Source organism: Thunnus albacares, chromosome 5 (assembly GCF_914725855.1).
Source record: "Thunnus albacares chromosome 5, fThuAlb1.1, whole genome shotgun sequence".
NCBI classification, from domain to species: Eukaryota; Metazoa; Chordata; class Actinopteri; order Scombriformes; family Scombridae; genus Thunnus; species Thunnus albacares.
In genome coordinates this window covers 12189450-12208713 of record NC_058110.1, presented here as the reverse complement: position 1 = coordinate 12208713, position 19264 = coordinate 12189450, and the positions used below count along the sequence as shown (strand labels likewise).

The window sequence follows — 19264 nt, the reverse complement described above, 5'->3', positions numbered from 1 at the left end:
CATAAAGTGTCTTAGTAAGGTGTTGGTCCACCAGAGCAGCTTCAATAAACCTTGGAATTGATTCTACAGTCTCTTCTGGAGGGATGAACACCATTCTTCAAAAAGATATTTCCTCATTTGGTGTTTTGATGATGGTGGTGGAGAGCGCTGTTTAACACCTCAGTCCAATATCTGCCATAGGTGTTCAATTGGGTTGAGATCTGGTGACTGTGAAGGCCATACCATATGAGTCACATCATTTTCATACTCATCAAACCATTCAGTGACCCCTCGTGCCCTGTGAATTGGGGCATTGTCATCCTAGAAGAGACCACTCCCATCAGGATGGAAATATTTCATCATAGAATAAAGGTGATGACTCAGAACAATGTTGTATTGATTTGCAGTGACTCTTCCCTCTAAGGCGACAAGTGGACCCAAACCATGCCAGCAAAATGCCCCCCACAGCATAACAGAGCCCCCAGACCCCCTCACTGTAGGGGTCAAGCATTCAGACCTGGACCAGTTTTTCCTTTAGCTCACAGTTTAATCTTTACTGAAAGTGTCTAGGTCACATGTTGAACAACAAGATACAAACATGTGATTTTACTTAAAAGTACAAGTTTTTTCCTTTGTTAAATTGATGAAGTTCAAAATTATTTTTAATTTTATAATTAATTTGTTTGATTTTGTGTAATTTTTATATCAGTATATAATGGTAGCACTATTGACCCCATCCCTATGCTATTATATATTTGAAACAAATACACTTTCATTTTGTAGTAAAATCATCATATGTAAAAAGTGGCTCATGTTACCCTGTTCTCCCCTATTTTGGAAACTATTGGTATGGCTCAAAATGGGTTGGTGATAAGAAAACTTTGTAAGATTGTATTGTATTAGGACCCCAATGTTTGGACAAGGAAGTTGGGGACAATTCAAACCCTGAGATTGAAAAATTAAAGTCCCAAAAAAGAATAAAACCTAGTCAAAAGAAATGGGAAATCTCTGTATTTTCAATCTTCAGCCAAACCTTTGGTTCATTCATGCCTGCATGTGGACTAATGTGGAAATGCAGTTCTGGCTTTACATTCATATAACCCTGTCGGTCTTCAATGAATTTGTGATGGAATACCGCCACCTGCTGGCTGATATGTGCTTTTTAAACCCTGTAACAATCCAACTCAACTGCTGAAACAATTTGAACCCCTCAGGTGATGTTTTTTTTTGCATCGTTCTTCACTTTTTGCTTATGAAACACCACAGCAACCAGGTCAACCAAGGCCTAAAGCCCATACTGACCCACTCAGCTTCACTGTGCTGTACATGATGGTGCAGGAAAACAAATGAAAATTGTATTTTTTTTCACCTGCAGAGGAATCTTTGGGTGGGTTATCCTCCAGCAGTATTATGTGTATTTATGTATTTATGCACTGTTGTATTTGTGATAGCAGCTCCATGAAAGATGTGCTGGTTAACAATGCATCTAGATGAATGCTTGAATCATTTGTATTATATTTTTTGGTCTAAATGTGATGTGATAACAAGTCAGATGTGGCACAGAACCTGTTCTCAAATGTTTTTGTACCACCACATGAATGTAATTGTCTCTCAGTTCCCTCTGAAGTAAATTTCCTTTACACTTACTAAACCTGTTATGGAGAGAAGTGGTGAAAATATTCCAGTCAGGCCGTACAGTTAAACAGTCATATAGTTTATTCTGTCAAGAGTATGGACATTATGAACATTCTAGTAACAAGTAGTTTGACTTTCAGTGATTCTGAAGTAACTGCATTATTACATATTATAAACATCTTATATACAACATTTTGTCACACTTGAAGGAATTAGTCTAATGCTGATACTCAACTTACTGTGAAGTGGCTACGACGCATCATCGTAGTGTACAGAGTCTCAGACTTTGAAATTAGAGTGAACAGTTCTGTAACATCTGTATTTGGGTCAATATAAGGTTAAAGGTACACTGTCTTTAGAGATGTAGCAAACAAAAGTGCCACTTAGTTAATGTATACCTTTTGTCACATGATAGTTGAGTATCAGCATCAGGCTATTCAAATAAAGTGTCATCTGATTTTTAGTAAACTGTTAAAAAAAACACATTACTTTACAAGGAAGACTCAAAAATGTGATGTCTCAATATTTAGTCTATGTGGCCCGATGTGCTGCATATAAACTCCCATTTCAGTGATTTGATACTTTATGTTGATGCATGATTGTGTTCAAGTTGGATTTATATTTACACAACGTAATATAAAAATTGTAGCATTCTTTGCTCTGTCACATTTATACTGTACGTCTGCTGGGATTAGCATTGCTTTTCTTCCTGACTTTCTCTTGGTTTTACATCACATAGCTGAGTTTTCCTCTGCAGATGAGTGAAAAGCTTCGGGTGACACATTTTAAAATTTCTCAGACAATCATGACGCTGACCTTTATTGACTTTGTTGATAAATATTTTGCCTTCAGTGCCAAAGAACTGAATAACTGTGCAGTTCAACTAATGTCACTGGCAAACACAACATGACGGTTTTGGTCCAGTCCAGTCAAATCTATGCATGATAAAGAACCCAACTGTGCACATTTAAGTTGGTTTGCTTGAATCAAATCTAAACTTAATTAAATAAGTGATGATTGAGAGCAATTATTTTTGTATGTGTCTATACATTGTTTTTTCAGAAAATCCTACATAATATGCCTTTAACCTTTAAAACAGCTTTTTGAGTTTGTAGAGTGGTCCAAAAAGAGTTATCTTACAGCAACATCACATTTCTACATTCTCTCAAATTTAAAATGTATTGTTAGCTTTACAAAAGCCTCCCAATATCTCAACATGTACAAATAACAGCAAGGAAAAATAATGAAATCATTCAATACAGAACAGTCTTTTTGTATTTTTAATACTTGGTATTATTATATGATGGACTGAACTTCTTGTTTTCCCAACCCAACGGGATCAAATGGCTAAGTTATACAGTCATTCTGCAATTATAGCAAACCAAGCAGGGCGATTTAAAAGCCTGGTCTTTAATGTAAAGTATTGTGTTTCTAGTTACTATGGGTGTCTTTAGGCAGGCTAAAACAAAACAGGTGTTTAAAGGAGCTTGGCATTCACTCCAATGAGAAAGTGTGTCCAAACTTTTGACTGGTAATGTATTTAGGAGCTGTATTTCAGCCTATACTGAAAGATTCAGAAACTGTTGTTGACCCATATCTGCTTATTGGACAGTCAGACATAAATAGAAAGAGACAGACAAGAGGAAGACAAGCAGAGACACAATTACTGAACCAAGAGCCGTAACAGATGTGATGACAGACAACCAGAAAACCACAGTAAGCTCTGCACAGTCCATCTATGTCAAAACAAACACACTTGTGGACTCACACTTACATGCACAAACACACTCACATGTAGTGAAGATAGACATTCCTCATAGTAATAAGGCACAAACAAACACTAGACCAGAATCCAAAAATAAACATATAATACAAATTCAATAAAAATCTCTTATGGAATTCTTAGTAAGATGAATCTGATGCCTTTTTTTCTCAGAAATGTGCCTCAGTTCGGCGAAAACCTGATACTGGCAATTTAGAACAAATTGTCTTTGATCTGAGATGTAACTGAGGGTTTTATGAATGGAGAGAGACACATTAAGTCTCTCACTCAGGTCCATTTTAAGTTTTTTTTAAGTAGAGATACTTCAAGATTGAAGTGAAAGAAATTTCCTGAAAAGCATATTTTTGAAAGCAGTGCAAGATTTTCCCCAACACGCTGGCTGTTAGGATCTGGTTACAAAACAAAAACATTTTTAACATCACATGGTTTAAACATTCATAGTTCTGTGACAAACTGCAACGAGACTTGAGTTTTTTTTGCAACACAACAATGCTGACTTAAACACACAGTAGTAAAATACTCTCTATGAAAAATCATATCAGAAACATTGTCATACATTTCTGGGATGGCTGACTGTACATACATACAACCTTGAACCAGAAAAAGTGTTATGAAGCTTCATGTAGCTGTAACAGTAAAAATTACATGTGTGACTGGTTAATGGTATAAAATTGCCTCGTCATGATGTGTAATCAATATATACTGTAGTAGCCTGTATATATAATTAATTCCTATAAATACTCTAGACAAGATAAATAAAAGATTTGTTTTGATTGTTGTATTTCTGTCAAGTGTTGTTAGCAATGCTATGCTCATACAGTGTATTACAATTTTGTTTAGCAATCAATCACTAGAAATGAATCAGATCAATCAACATTGTTGATAAAACCGGCAATAACTGAATTAGACTTTTCCAAAATGCAATATTTTGCATTTATTATAATATTTTGCATATTGCAATGCATTTCAACCATTTGAAAATGCACTTTAAAATGCCTGAAATTACATTTTTTCACAGACTAAGTTTCTAAGTAGTGGCAATGATTACACTTTAACAACCTGGATCATCTGTATTTTACTGATCTGATGATGAACTTCAAGTGTGATGTATTTTTCCATCTATTTACACTATTTTGGAAAAGTCTTCTTCAATTCTTGCTAGTCACTTGAGCTCTGACTCCATTCATGCAAACTGCACTGAACCTTTTCAGTGCACTTTAATCTCATAAAACTACAGAAAGACTGGCCTGTGCCCCCAAGTCCTCCATCATATATAACAGCTCTTTTCTTAGAAACAGTCATAAAGTCGATATATATATATATATATATATTAAAAAACAAAAACAAAAACAATGGCCCCATTTATAAACCGGCTGGCCAATTGAATTTCTCTTTGTTAGAGAAGTCGAGGCCTAATTAGATTTAGTGGTTTCCTGCCCTCGTTATTTTCTCTCCTTCACTTAATATAGAACATCTGTCCTAAATAAGGAGGATATTAACAGTCAAGTGGATTATTACATATTAACAGAGCGCTTCATCTGTACATAGCTATCTATCAGCATGGCAAACGTGCATACGATTCATGCTTGTATATAAGCATATTGGAATGGAAAGGGAAGCTTACAAGATGTGAGGACTGTGTCAGGCATTACACACCTTTAAGCCAGGTGTGTAGGAATAATATCTAGTAATAAAAAGTGACGGACTCCTACACACTGTCAGCACATATTGTAATAATTTCAGTAAAAGACCTTCGCCCACCACTTTTTAATCAAGACAAGGGATTAGATGGGGGAAAAAGTGCACACTCATGAGAAGAAAAGTACATTTTTGGGCTTAAAATCTCCAAGAAACCATTCCTTGCTGAAATTGAAACAGCTATCCATATAAACAGCAGACCGGCCTGATTTGAATTCGGTGAGTGTGTGCAGCTCTTATTATTCGCTGTAAACTGAAGACGCTAATTGTTCGCTCTCTTATCTCGACGCTCACACAAAAGGGAATCCTCAAAGCAGCAAATGGACAACGAGCCCTGAAAGCGCGGCAGCATCCTACACCATTAATGAATACACATTTTTCACTGGGTGATTTCGCTGAGAAAAAAAAAAGAAAAAAAGATGCTGCCATGGTTACTGACAGCTTCACTCCTCTCTTTCTCTCTCTTCTCCTCTCACTCCATCTCCATCTCTCTCCGCCCCCATAGCTAATGATAGCAGTAATATGCGCTCATGTAGTCTGACAGGTAGAGCTTTTGAAATGTGCTGTTACATCCTGCGTGGCTGAATCTATTGTACTGATGCCGTGCAGCAGGGGTGCTATTACAAGTTTGAATACTGGGACTGCAAAGCCTTTTTTGTGAGTGCTGTGCCTGCTGCAGCCCAATCAGGAGAAGATTGTGTTAGAAGTGCTTGTCATATAAACCCCTGGGGTTCTGGTTGAGGTTAAGGGTCTGGATTCCCACTGGGACTGGATGAATACATTATATCTACACTTCAATCCATGTCTGCACGCCTGGCAATGTAACCTGATATTTGGTCTGACATCATCTAATGCCTGAGAAAATACAGAAGATGCATTTACACCCTGATCTCCTTTCTATGTATTTCTGTAATTTTTAAAAATGTGTTTCAGTTGTTGTTTTAATGTCTTATAATATATTATTTGATGCATGTTATGCATTATGCAAAGCACTTTGAATTGTGTCATTGTGGGACATGTGCTATATAATCTCCTGCTGATCTCAATGTATTAATCTCTCATTTTCCAGTGCAATTCAGCAGTTTTAAGTCATTACCAAGGTAAGATGATAAAAATAATAGTAAAACATAGTGTCTGCAGACCACCAGTGATTCCCAGTAATGACAGCAAGTCAAGCATTTTAGGTCTTTCCTGAGGCCATTTAGTGTGGTAAGATACAGCTTTAAACGGAGCAGAATTAATGACAGGTTAAGTGATGTGTCCCCTGTTAAATGAGTGGGAGCTGAAGCTGAAAAAAAAGCCAGCTGTAAAATAACATACCTCATCTCTGAATCTGATATAATGTCACCTGATGCTGTTCTAACAACTGGCCACTAGGGACAGTGTGGATGGCTGTCAGTACATGATGTTTGAATCTGTAGTAGAACAAGGGGCTCTGTGATGGACAGAACAAAGAGTACTGGTCACCACAGCAACTAAAAAAAAAAAAAAAAAAAAAAAAAGCCCAGAGCGGGTGAAACAGGGTGACACGGGGTGAGACAGAGTGAGAGAGGGGAAGAGTGAAGTAAGAGAAAGTCAGAAGGAAAGATGGAATAGGCACGAAGCCAGAAATAATCTCATTCTGTCTGCCTTGTAGTGATCACCCTGGTTACTACACATGTATGATGGAGTAAAAAAAAAAAAAAAAATCTACCTCGCCGCCAGCCTGCTGCCGTGGTTACACGTGAGTAATGGTCACCGTGGATACCGCACTGTGCCTCCCCTGCACCCTCTGCATGAGTCCCTTTGAACTCTGGGTGGTAAAGAAAAAAGCCAGGGTGACACAGTAGAGTCTGTTTGTATGTCTGATGTTGTGGATGAATTGCCACATACATCAAGATGTTTGATCCCTTTCCACGTTTGATGTAAGAGGTGGACGAACACATGTAACTTTAAAACTCTTGACTCGTGCCAGTGAACCTGTACTTTGTCACGCTTGGGCTTAGCACGTGTACAAGTACCTGCTCATTACAGTCTACGTGACACTATATAATGATAAGCTCAGTGAGCTTATAATTAATGGCTACCAAAAATATAGGTTACCATGATATTTATTGCTATAGTTTCATTGAAAACCCATTTGAAGCCAGGCTTAAGTTCAAGCACTGTGAGCTGCTGCAGAATGGACAGACTCATACTAACATTTTCTGTGTTTTTGATGCCAAAAGTTAAATTCTCACAAATGCCACTTTCTGTGACTCTATCTCTCCGTGTCTGGAATCTATTCTACTGCACATCCTGTTTTCCCCCCAAAAATGATGGCATTGTTGTGAGACAGGGGTTGGATTCCCGCTGTGGTCACCCATGCTAGAAATATATTCAGCCAATTACATCACGGTGCTTTGAATAAAAGTGTCTACAGAATGGCAGATCTACTCTTTTGTCCACAGTAAGAGAGCGATGTCTCGCTCGTTTTCCAGCTGGGCCCTAGTCTGCAGTCTGAGTTTAACGAAGAAAATATGGCCCCAGAGAATGACCCTAACAGTGAATTCAACTGTGACTTTACAGGTCAAAAGCTATACAGATGAGAGACCTTTTGACCTCTTGACCTTTGCCCTCTCTGTCTAATCCCCACCTGCAGAGAGAGATGGAACAGCTTTACTCGCTTAATTTTCCTGCTCTTCATTTCCCTACGCTCTTAACTACACTCCCTGACAGAGCAGAGGACTTTATATGGAATGTACGGTATGGTGTATGGAGGCCCTCTTTGGTTATAAAAAGAAAATCACTTGATGGGTGGGAAAAATACACAAGATTTGAAACTAGCCCTCAGGCTGGATTTAGATGGATTAGACCAATCTTCATATGCAGTGTATCACTGCCAAGCATCTGTCTTCAGGCTAAAGAAAAATATGGAGAATGTCAAGGGAAGGGGATCTGTTATATATAAACAGAGTCACATGTGCTTACAGTATAAGTTTTCGGGTGACTATGAAAGCTGCCTGTGTCAAAAGGGGGTATTTTAGGTTATTTGTAAAACAGTGCAATCAAGGCAGAGGAGGCAGAGGAGATGGGAGATTAGTTTAGATCATACAGAGGAAAAAACTATGAAGAGACTTTGGGGTGATGACAGTTTCTCTTGAGCCCCCAAATCTGAGATGCTGATATTGTCTATTACACGTTTAGTGACACTGAGTAGCTAGCTATCAAATATTCACCCACAGCAGCTCCAGAGGTGATGTCCTCTAGCTGATCCTGACCTATGACCAGTCTGTCAGTGGTGGATGAGCAAAAAGGAAATGTCCCTGCACAGATCAATAATGTTTTATGTTACTTTAGTCATTACTACTTAAAAGCGAAGAGATGGAAACTTCATTATTGCACTTTGAACCCCAGCGTACTGTAGCTTTACTTTACTTGAGTTGCATTTTTAGTGAGGTCTAATGGAGAGGATGAAATGATAGCCAAATAAGCCCACTGGCCAAAATACAATAGTCACATCCCTGACCATAAATTTTACAGGGAAACTGATCTACAGTAAGTAATGTTTCTGACCCCATCATCCAATTAAAAACCAGTGTAGTTTGCACAGTGGAAGTGGGTATATCTATCAATTCTAAGCAGAGAGGGGAGGTTTTTGTACAGCATATGCCCAGTGGATGAAGTCACTTTTTATACTGAGAAAAAACATCAGTCTATACGCCCAAATGTATTTCCCAGACTGGAGAGTGATGTAGTTATGCCTGAAAGACTACTAGAAATTGAGCAGGCCTCTTGGGTGAAGGTTGGCAGTCGCCTTGGAACGCTGAACGGGTGGCACGAGTTACGTGTCTAGGAGCCTTGTGGTTGTGGTGATGTCGTGGCAGGGATTCGCTCTGTGATCCAGCTGGTCACCTCCTTCAGCACAGACTCAGCCACCTCTGGGAGGTCGTGGTGAAGGGCGTGGTAGCCTCCCTCATAGACCTGGAAAGAAATTTAAGAGCAACGAGAGAGAGAGTCAGAGAGGTGGAATGCACACAACGAGGAAGTTGTTAAAACAGGTTTATCTGAGCTCTAAAAATGTTTGTTGAAATCTACATGAAACCAAATGAAATGTGAGTCTCCTTAGCTAAACGTACAGGGAAATATTGAAGAGAAAATAATAATGACTTTATTTATGTAGCACTTTTCCAAACAGAGTTACAAAGTGCTTTCATTTAGCTGCAGAAAGTTCTGTGCCATCCAGCTCTTGATGTCAGAAAGACAGCTGAGTCGGGCTATGTTTGCAGTCTCACCAGGTTTAAAGGGAACATGCAGTTGTATATCAATAGCATACACATGAAAATCAATACTGTGTTTTTGATAAATGTGGCCCAGTGGCAGCATGTAAATGGAAAATAAAAGAGGACCTAAAATAAACCCTTGGGGAACACTTTGGTTGATCAATGTCAGTGATCTGAAATAAAACATTGTTTGCCCTGATTTGGAAAACCCCTGAAAGTATCTCATGATGGCACAGAAAAAAAAAGCAGAACTTCCATAATCTCACACATCTGATAAGAAGGAGGAACTCTATGTAACTCTCACCACCCATTTTACTTTTTTTCTCTTTTTCATTCTCGTTTCCATCCCATATGATAAACCATGTGATAACAGAGTGTGTGAACTTCCTTCTTTACAGACACACATCCTTCTACAGATGAGGAAGGATTTATTGAGGTCAAACAGCCTCCAGTCTGTCTGTCTATGAATGCATCAGGCTAGAATTACTTGTACTTGTGGCATCTGAGACTTTATGCTGCTTAAAGCTGCAGTTTCTGTACTACTCAGTGACAAAAGTATCAACTTTTTTTTACCTGCAACTGTAGTAACCTGCCCTGCAGCCAATTCAAGTATAATTATTCCCTAATGTTGTGGTATTGTATGTATTAGAGTAAAAAAGGAGCAGTGTGAGCAAAATTAAGCAGTTCATAGTCTGTTTAATCAAATTGAAAAAAATCAATGACACGAAAGGAATAAAAATTTTCTGGTGAGTCATCAGTGAATCACTTGGATCACTCACTACTACTGATTAAAACAATCACTTTCAATATAAAGAAAAAAGATGGGATTTAAAAAAAAAAATCACCATAACTATTCACATAAACTTTACAGTCAATGAACTGTCCTCACCTTGATTCTCTTGTCTGAGCTCTGAGCGTTCTCGTACAGCAACTTGGAGCCTCTGATATCGCAGAGCTTGTCAGCGTCGCCGTGCAGGAGCAGGAAGGGCCAGCTGATGGATTGGATCTCCCTCTCAATGCGATCTGCTGCCCCCATCAGCTGCATGCCGAACGACACCCGTATCCCGCCATGGAAGTTCAGCTCATCAGCGTCATATGCCTCCACCTGGCAGGAGACAGAGAGACAAAAGAGTCATCACATATCGCCCTTTGATGCTGGACTAATTCTGATGTAAGCGCTTATGTTTTTCCTGCTGCTTCTCTATTTCTGTGTCATTTTCACTCCTATTTTTACTATTTTGGTGGACATTTAGAAAGTGGTAGTGGGCTATTTTTGTGTTAAGTGGTTCCAGGGGGAGGAAAGAAGGCCACGGACATGAGAAGACTCCTGGGAAAACCATGAGAGCTGGAAAGTGGGAATAAGGATGAATAATAAATAGGTGGAAGGCCTTTATGGAAGAAAAAATACTGTAAGAAAGAGTAAGAGGGAAAGAGACAAATAGAAAGACAGAGGAGAGGTGACACTGAAGCAGGCAGGAAGACCAGATGAAAGGAAAAAGAGAGTTTACATTAGTTTAAATCAGAGCTGAATAGCAGAGGACACACCCTGTTTCTTTGACATTAAACATGACTACTTCTAAGTTCCATACATGCTTTCAGTCATGCACCCTCCGCTCAGCTTGTATGTAAACACAGCTGATGGCCCACTCCAGCAAAAGCGGCTTCTCTCAGGCCACATGCGTTGCTGCTTTGAATAATGAATGACTGTAAGCTGAGCTGTGAAACAACACGACCTGTACAGCAGCACGCAGGAGTCTGTGACACCCAGAAACACTCTTACAGGTGAAGGATTTCCTTTCAAACAGAGATAACATATTATAAAACAGGTCTTTGGAATAAATAACTTATAACAGAATTACACATATGTATCTTATTTATTCTTAATGTCTCTAATTCCACTTTTTCAGTGTTTTGCTGTACTGATCAGCTTGTGTTTTCTCCTACAACTTTCTGATGACGGTGAAATTTGTTGAAAGTCAACACAACATGAAGACAGTTGAATAAAGGCTCGGTTATTAAACTCCCTGCTCACCACGATCTCTGCTTTCTGTGACAGCAAATGCGTTACGGCAACTGCACAAAGAACGGTCCCATATGAGACACACAGACATTCTCGCTGTCAGTGAGTGAAAGACTGTAAACATAGTTACTATGAGGAATATAATTAAAACACAATACAGCCTGATCACTTATGATACATCTGTCTAGTGTTTCAGTGGTGCTACTAACGTGAAAAATCAGATACTGAACTATAAATCAAAACGTACGCTGTAGGTATCTACGCCAAGATTCCAGTTAACTTTGCTTAAAGTATAAATTGTGCTTTATTTTGATCAAATCCTGACAGGAACCTTTGTCACATGTCATCTTTCTCTGCTGTTAACTATTGTGACAAACATTAAAAACAAAATCATAAAAGTGTTTTTTTTTTCTTTCATGTAGGTCTATGTTGAATCTGATGTGTCTATGTATTGTGAGACGTGATGACACTACTTCCTCCAACAGACTACAGGGAGCAGAAGTAGCAGGATGTGGGAACACATCTATACAGACGTCTATTGTTTTAGACTGTTTCTGAACGGGCAGCTTTGGTGCGTCCATACGGGCATGAAGTATGCACACACACAACCACAACAATTTGTTCAAAAACCACGGAACACGTCCAACGAGGCAATTACGTGCAAATAGAGGTGTGAAGACGTGCCTGCATGTTTTGTTTTGTCTCTTTCATGGTTCATCGTGGGGTTATGCTGGAAATGCTGGTGCATGCAACCAAATACACACAAAACTACACGATTTTGTCGGTTGAGACCTTTTGATCCCTTTGTTCTATACTGTAGGGGTCGCAGTACGTGTGCCTGGTTTTACAATTACAATAACACAACACAACCTTCTGTTGTAGGGTGGTCTTTCATCCTGGCCTTGTCGAAAACATTGCATGAGTTCAGACACATACACATAAAACTCACACGCAAACGTCCCCCTTGAGACCTCGTAAATTCTATTTTCCGCGACGCCCATAGGTACAACAATACAGCTCCCCCACCCAAACATGCACCCATCAACATTTGTTTCTCACCTGCTTCTTGTCCCGTGAGACCCATTTGGACTCGATGGAGCCCAGAGTGAGGCTGGGCAGCATGTGGTTCAGAACCTTCGCCAGAAAAACCTGCAGACGAGGAAAAAACAAAACAAAGCATTTCATTTTAACGCATCAACACCTCCCTGAAGAATGTGGAGAGCGGACAGACTGCAGGAGCGTGTTTGATGACCTGAGGTACCCTGTTTCTGTCTCTCTCCATTTTTTTTCTCACCATCTGACTGGTGTTAGAAAGAAATGCAGCCATGTAGTGTCTATTAATACCGACGGGAGATGTGCATTTTTGAGTGTGCATTCACTTGTTGCATTCAGTGTGTTTCTGCTGTGTGTATGTGTCTGTGCAGGATTTAAAAATGAAAAATTGAAAAAGTCTCCTCATGCAGATTGTGACACCACTTTTGCCAGTGGACATATTTGTACCAGTGATTCAATAAGTGACAGCTAATGCTACTCAGGTGTTACTTATGTACACTTATTGTTGCCCTTAAAGGCACAAAATAAAATGTGCCAGATTTATTTTCATCATCCACATCAGGCCTGTGTGGAGTAAGACGACTGGCTCCTGGGTTAATTGAGTACTTAACTGAAAACTGGTATTTAATTAGAAAGGAGAGAAAAAGAACGGAAAGGAGAGCAGCGTAGAGAGTGAGTGGATAAGCGATTATGTGGTACCTTGAATGGTGTGGCGGAGTCTGGGTTCATCTGGACCATCGGAGCTATCAGCGCCACTCCAGCAAAATCGCTGGGTCTCTCACAGGCTGTAAGAATGGAGATAGCACCGCCCTGAATGGGGAAAAAGCACAGGAAATACATTTTGTGAATGAACTGGAAAGTTCAGTTGAAGAGGTATTTCGTCAAATGAAAGAAACTGTGCATGCTTCTAGTTTTAAAGCTATTGATCATACAGTATGGTACAGTATGAAGAATTTAAGACTGAAATCACACAACTCTTCATGTTGCATAATGTTCGTGCAAACATTTCAAATAAACTTTCCACAGCAGCGTAATAAAGAAAACAGTAATTCCTATTTAATAGCATTGTAACTCATTTAATATATACAGAACCAGAATCCAATAAAATGTTCCAATGACCCAGAATGATCATAGAGAGGTGAGAAGAAAAGATATAAAATAAGACAAACAAAGCAAATCTGAGAAACTTGAATAGTTAAAAATGGAAGAAAGGACCTGATTGAATTAGGCAAAGATGATATGAGCTACTTCTTCTGCCTGTAACAGAAGACAGGGAGTGTCTTAGCAAAGTAGGTGAGAGGTTCTGATGCAAGGAGGAGTGGGAAAACTACTCAGAGGTCAAGACGACCATAAAACAATCTGTCTTTTGTTTAGACGGGCGTGAATTTCCACCCTGCTCTTTTGTTGCTGCTGCCCTACACAGAACGGGAGAAAAATGTGAACGTGAACCCACGGCCCTCAGGACACAACGTGCACTCTGTAGCTGCAGCGAACAGCAGCGCAAGGCCACACCTTGGCACCCATGCTGACATTCGGGATTGTGATTTAAATCCGCTGATGTAGGGCCATGATCATTAGCAGCTCTGTGACAGCCAAGGCTCAAATCAATTTGTCATGGTCGACTTTGGTGTGGTTTCTCTCTCTGCCCGTATGCAACAAGTGCTAGTGTCTGTGCAGGTGCACACACACACACAAACACACAGCGATTCTGCATGGGTGAATCTGTCTCTCTCTCTCTCTTTCTGGAGACTAATTGGCTTCAACTTTGTTTATGTGAGTGTTCTTTGTTACTTGTGTGAATATTCATCAGGCTGTGGCAAATGACAGGCTCACTTCATGAAAAGAGGCTGTAAGTAGAGAAAGACAAAACATTTCCCACCAGAAAATCTCACTTTCTAAAGACACAAGCATGCACTCACACACTGCTGCTTGCATGCATATGGCCACACAAACACATACACAGGGTTCAAATAAGAGGCTAGCTAGCTCGATCTCTTGTTTCTTTTCAGGCACATTCCAACACATAACTCAAAGACAAGCTTACACTGAAATATCTGACACACACACACACACGATAAAATAGTGGAAATTCTTGTGGCTGATGTAAGCTGCCCAAACATGCTAATCAGTCATATGTATTTGATTCTGGTTAAATATAACAAGATGACTGGATGTAATTTTGTGCAAAAGCCCATTCTAGGTCACGCTCTTACACACACACACACACATTTTGTCTAGTGGACTCCACTGATAGAGAGAGAAAAGTGTGAATAGGGGAGAAAAGAGAGAGAGAGAGTCTCAGAGAGAGAGAGGGAGGACTGGGACAGAGAGGCTATTTAAGAAGCTGATTAGTGGCCTCCTTACACTTTCTCTCTCTGAACTTGGGCTGAGAGGATGAATACTGGTATTGTGTGCTGTCAGTCCGCTGAAAGTGGGTGAACTTGAACTGTCAAAAACTGCCCGAGGAACTAACATACTGGCATAATATGGACTATACAGTACAGCCATCATACTGACATTACATGGTCTAAATAGCAAATACAATTATATGGACTAAACAGCTAAAACACAGACATTACATGGACTAAACAGATTATACACAGACTTAATGAAGGAGGTGCTGTTCAACAGACTGGTAGCAAAACTACTCCAGTTAAAATTTGAGTGAGGCCTTCTGGAAATGCTCTGGAGATGAGACAAATAATCCTTGTCAGGTTGTAGCAAGAAAACCTTTAATTAACAAGTAATCCTGAATTTCATTGATTTTGATTAAAATTTCCCCAGAGTAGTAAGCAAGATCAAACAATTTAGTAAAGTATAAAAAAAATAAAAGTATGCATAGTTACAGAGGTGGGTGGGGAAGCTGTAGGGGTTAGAATGAAGAATGAAACGTGGTTTAGCATAAGAAGAAACTGAATGAGTAATGGAAAGAGAGGGGGATGGAGGGTTGAAAAGCTAAATAAATAGACCGAAGGCTCTGAACAGTGATAAATCATTACATAAAACTCTGGCATTAAGGAACTAGGACAAATGAGTTTCGGCCAGAAATACTGAGGAGGAAGGAGTAAGAGCAGGAAGAAGCCAGAGATGAGAGCATTTGTCAAGGTTGCCGTGATCTGATATAAACACTGAAAAACTGTTCCAACTCCTTAATTACTGCATAACCAGACAAGACACAGAGAAAACTGTGAGATAGTCAGCGTGATGTATCTGATACTGTCAGTTTGAATTATTTCACATTCAACCATGTTTTAGGTATTTTGTGAAATTCTTCACTGGCCACCTTAATTCTACACATTAGCCTGCAGTGCTTTCAAAATTAGACCTTTTATATATTTTTTTCACTTATATTAAGTAGAAAATGATGAAAACTAAGAGTGAAAAGCCATCCTAGTGGCTCTGTGAGGCCCAGTGGTGCTTTGAGTTGACTTCAGCATGCTAAAATCACAGTGACTATGCTAATGTTTAGCAGGTTCACCATCTTTGCTTAGCATGTTTTGCTAACATTTGCTAATTAGCACTAGACAGAGAGGACCCCTCCACTTACATTATGTATTTGAAATCTCTTTGTTTTAAATTATCAATAGGAATCTTAACATGGCTAAAACATGCTAATTCATCGAGTGTGAGAAAATCAATAGCTTTCTTTTAGCTAAATGTGGTCAAACTGACAATTAGCAGTGGTGCAGGTGATGTATGAGGAGCAGGACGTCTTTCTTTATGACATTGTTAACTGCACCATGTACAGTCTCCTCAGGATGTTATCCTTGGAGCAGCGTCTCTGCACATACTGTAGAATCCACAGGTGGTTTCCATTGTCTTGTAGTTTTTGCGTCATCCTGGCCCCGTTAAAAAGAGATTTATATAAACGGAGGAGCAGAGGAACAGGCTTATAGAAACAGGATGAGGAGTCACAACACTGGGAAATGAAGCCTGTGGAAACACAGCAACACAACTCAAACTCCATGTCTGGGATTTATTTGTTGGGAAGGAAATGCGAGGACAGGAAAAGATATGTGATGAAAAAGAAAAGACAGGAAAGGCACAAATTAACTAGGATGAAATGAGAAGAAAGGAAGAAAATGAGAAAAAAAAGAAATTAAAGCGAAACAAATGGAAGAAAGAAAACATAAATGGTTGAAGGAAAAGAGAAGACAGGAAATGAAAGCAGATGATAGATCTGATGAGAGATGGACAGGAAAGACTGGGGAGAAAAGAGGGAAGAGAGGATGAGAAAAAGATGAGGGAAATTGAGGAAGGGAAGGAAGTGCCACTGTGACTCCGTCCAGCTCTGCCCTAATATTTACAGACTCTGATGTCTAAACAGGCATTCAGTTTAATTTACACAAAACTATTTGCGTCTTGGATTACTTCAAGCTCACGTGCTTTATATAAATACACAACGTTGCTACACAGTGAATCATGGGCCATAAAAGGTTTGCAAAAACAGACTCATGAATTAAATGGAGTGTTGTTTAAAGCATAGAAACGCCCAGCTGACGGCACTGAATATGAGCTCATGTACGAGGAGAAGCTGTTGATGTAAAACACACAGCCAAAAAGCTCAACACTCTCAGTATGAAATAATATTTGGTTAGTAAAAGCCAGCGGCTGAAGATAGGAAAAAGCTTTTAATCATAAAAAGAGACACATGTGATGGCAAACAGCCTCATATGCAGCGTCTTTTCACAAACCATTAAACAATGTGAAGTATCTATTAATAAGCACCCAAGGTTTTCTCACTTTCTAATACGCCATCAGTTCTGCAGTTACATATGATGACACAGCCATTTGTTAACTCTAATGGGTTTCTCAGGGTCATTAGGTCTGAAAATATAAATGTGAGATCTCAGTAGATTAGAAGTAGTTCAGTTTCGGTTACTTTAACATGTTTTATGAGGAAGTTTGTTTTCTGGAGGCAGAGGCTTGGTTTTTTTATTCGACCGTCGATCCTGTAGGGAGTGATCAGTTCTTAAGATGCTCTGCATGGATAAACAAAAAAAGCTGCCTATGAAGACAAAGCTAGTGTAATGCTGAAAGAGGATATATACCAGGCATTAATAAAGTTATTCTTATTAATGGCTTATTACTGAGCTATAAAGCATTAAATTATTACTTCTTTATAATATTAAAGCCATAAGTTACAACTTTATAAAGTATGCCATAATAGAAAGTGCTAATAAAAGTTACCTTGAAGTGAAACACTGAGGATTCACTCTGTAAAAGTGTCTACTCACTCTCATGTACTTTAGCTGCCAACTTTTCCTTAAAAGTATTTTTCCTTATAAAAAATACTCTGCAGTTAACAGTTAAATTACCTCCATGTAGTCAGAATTTCTCAACGCTACATCGACTCCTTCTCTCTCATTAAAAATCCAGAATTTATGAAAATGCAAATATTGAAGATAATTCATTCTGCAGAGTGAAACTCAAACATCCAACTGATGAAACAGGGAGAAAAACACATTTTTTTGTAGTGGAGGGTGACTTTAACAAACACGTATATGTATATATATTTTTTCAAACAATGTATATCTCATTTTTCCACAAAGCTCCTCATGTGTCCGCTGTACAACCCTTTTTTTTCTGTTGAATCCCACATGCCCACTGAATCACTGCTGTGCTGCGAGATAACAAGACTCAACGCTTCACATGGAAAAACAGCTCAGTAATGAATTTGCATTTCTCCTCTGTGTTCTCTGCTTGAAACAAGTCTTCGCACTGTGAACTAAAAGACTAAAAACTGCATATTTGTGTTCGGCCTGATGTGTGTTTGTCTTACGCAGGTGATGCTGACTGCAGCCGGTTAAAAGAATCTCTTGTTTCACGTTTTTGTGAAAGTGAAGTCAGTTTCTTTCTTATGTAACACAAGACGTTGCACTTCAGATAAAGGTGCAAACATAAAAACATGTGTACTTCCTGCGTGAATACAGAAATCTGCACTGAGCATCATGTTCACCCAACAGAAATAAGTTCGGGTGAGTACAAATTGACTCGACCTACAAACACTGACTAATCATTTATTATATAACTCAACACTACTGTTTGTGCTCTGTTAGCTGTACTGAGAGTTAGTGGGTCACAGAGCACAACAGTGAGAGGCTGTGATGTTGAATGCAGCTCTGTGAGAAACTGAATAAACCAATCACTTAAAAAAAATAGTTCCCTGGCTGCTTCTGAAGCTTTTTGTGTCCAGGTGTTATGTAATTCTTCTCAATGTGTGTCTGAAGGTTTCACAAAAACCCATTTAAAACGTTTAAATGTTGTCTGAATTCAACTGAAGACTAATTTTACTTCCAAAACCAGGTCGTTTCATTATGAGGATGTGTCGTCCAAAACAGCTTTTCAACAATTCTCAGTTCCTTAAATGGCAATTTAATAATTCATGAAATATGTTAATTGTTTTGCATATTATGTTAAACACTGTTCTACTGTGCAAAGCAGTGTACAGCACACTAAATATCACAACCTGCCGATACCATACTAAATGAATGGAAATAATTAATGGTACTTGCAAGCTTACATTATTGTCATGGATAAAGAAACACAGAAAGACCACTAACTGCTGTACTCATCATGTTTTAATACTTGCAGGAAGCCTGAAATTTAGATGGACTTGAATTAATGCATAGGGTGTAAAGGTGAATAAAAGCACACAGTCACTAGCACAGGAGGTCAGTGATCTGATTCCTGGACTGGATGGGGAAAGTGAGCAGACTCCCAACAAATACATTCATTGGCCTTGATCAGGTCACTGAACCTGAAACTGCTCTGTTGGAGGTTTTCAGAGACCAGCAGCGGCTGCACCAAGCTGCGGAGAATATGTGTCAGTGTGTGAAAGGGAAGCAGGAGGTT

The 19264-nt window shown here is 39.1% G+C and overlaps 1 protein-coding gene across 2 annotated transcripts in view; it reads right to left on the bottom strand.

The window, feature by feature from the left end:
* Nucleotides 1-1677: 1677 nt before the first annotated feature.
* mgll (monoglyceride lipase) overlaps nt 1678-19264 on the bottom strand; it is a 40145-nt gene continuing 22558 nt past the window's right edge. For both annotated transcript variants that reach the window (XM_044352252.1, XM_044352250.1), the window contains 4 exons: nt 13109-13219; nt 12416-12505; nt 10226-10441; nt 1678-9037 (listed from right to left, as the gene is read on the bottom strand). In XM_044352252.1, the coding sequence (XP_044208187.1) occupies nt 8906-9037; nt 10226-10441; nt 12416-12505; nt 13109-13219 (549 nt within the window). In that variant the 3' untranslated portion in view covers nt 1678-8905. The remainder of the gene's footprint in view (nt 9038-10225; nt 10442-12415; nt 12506-13108; nt 13220-19264) is intronic.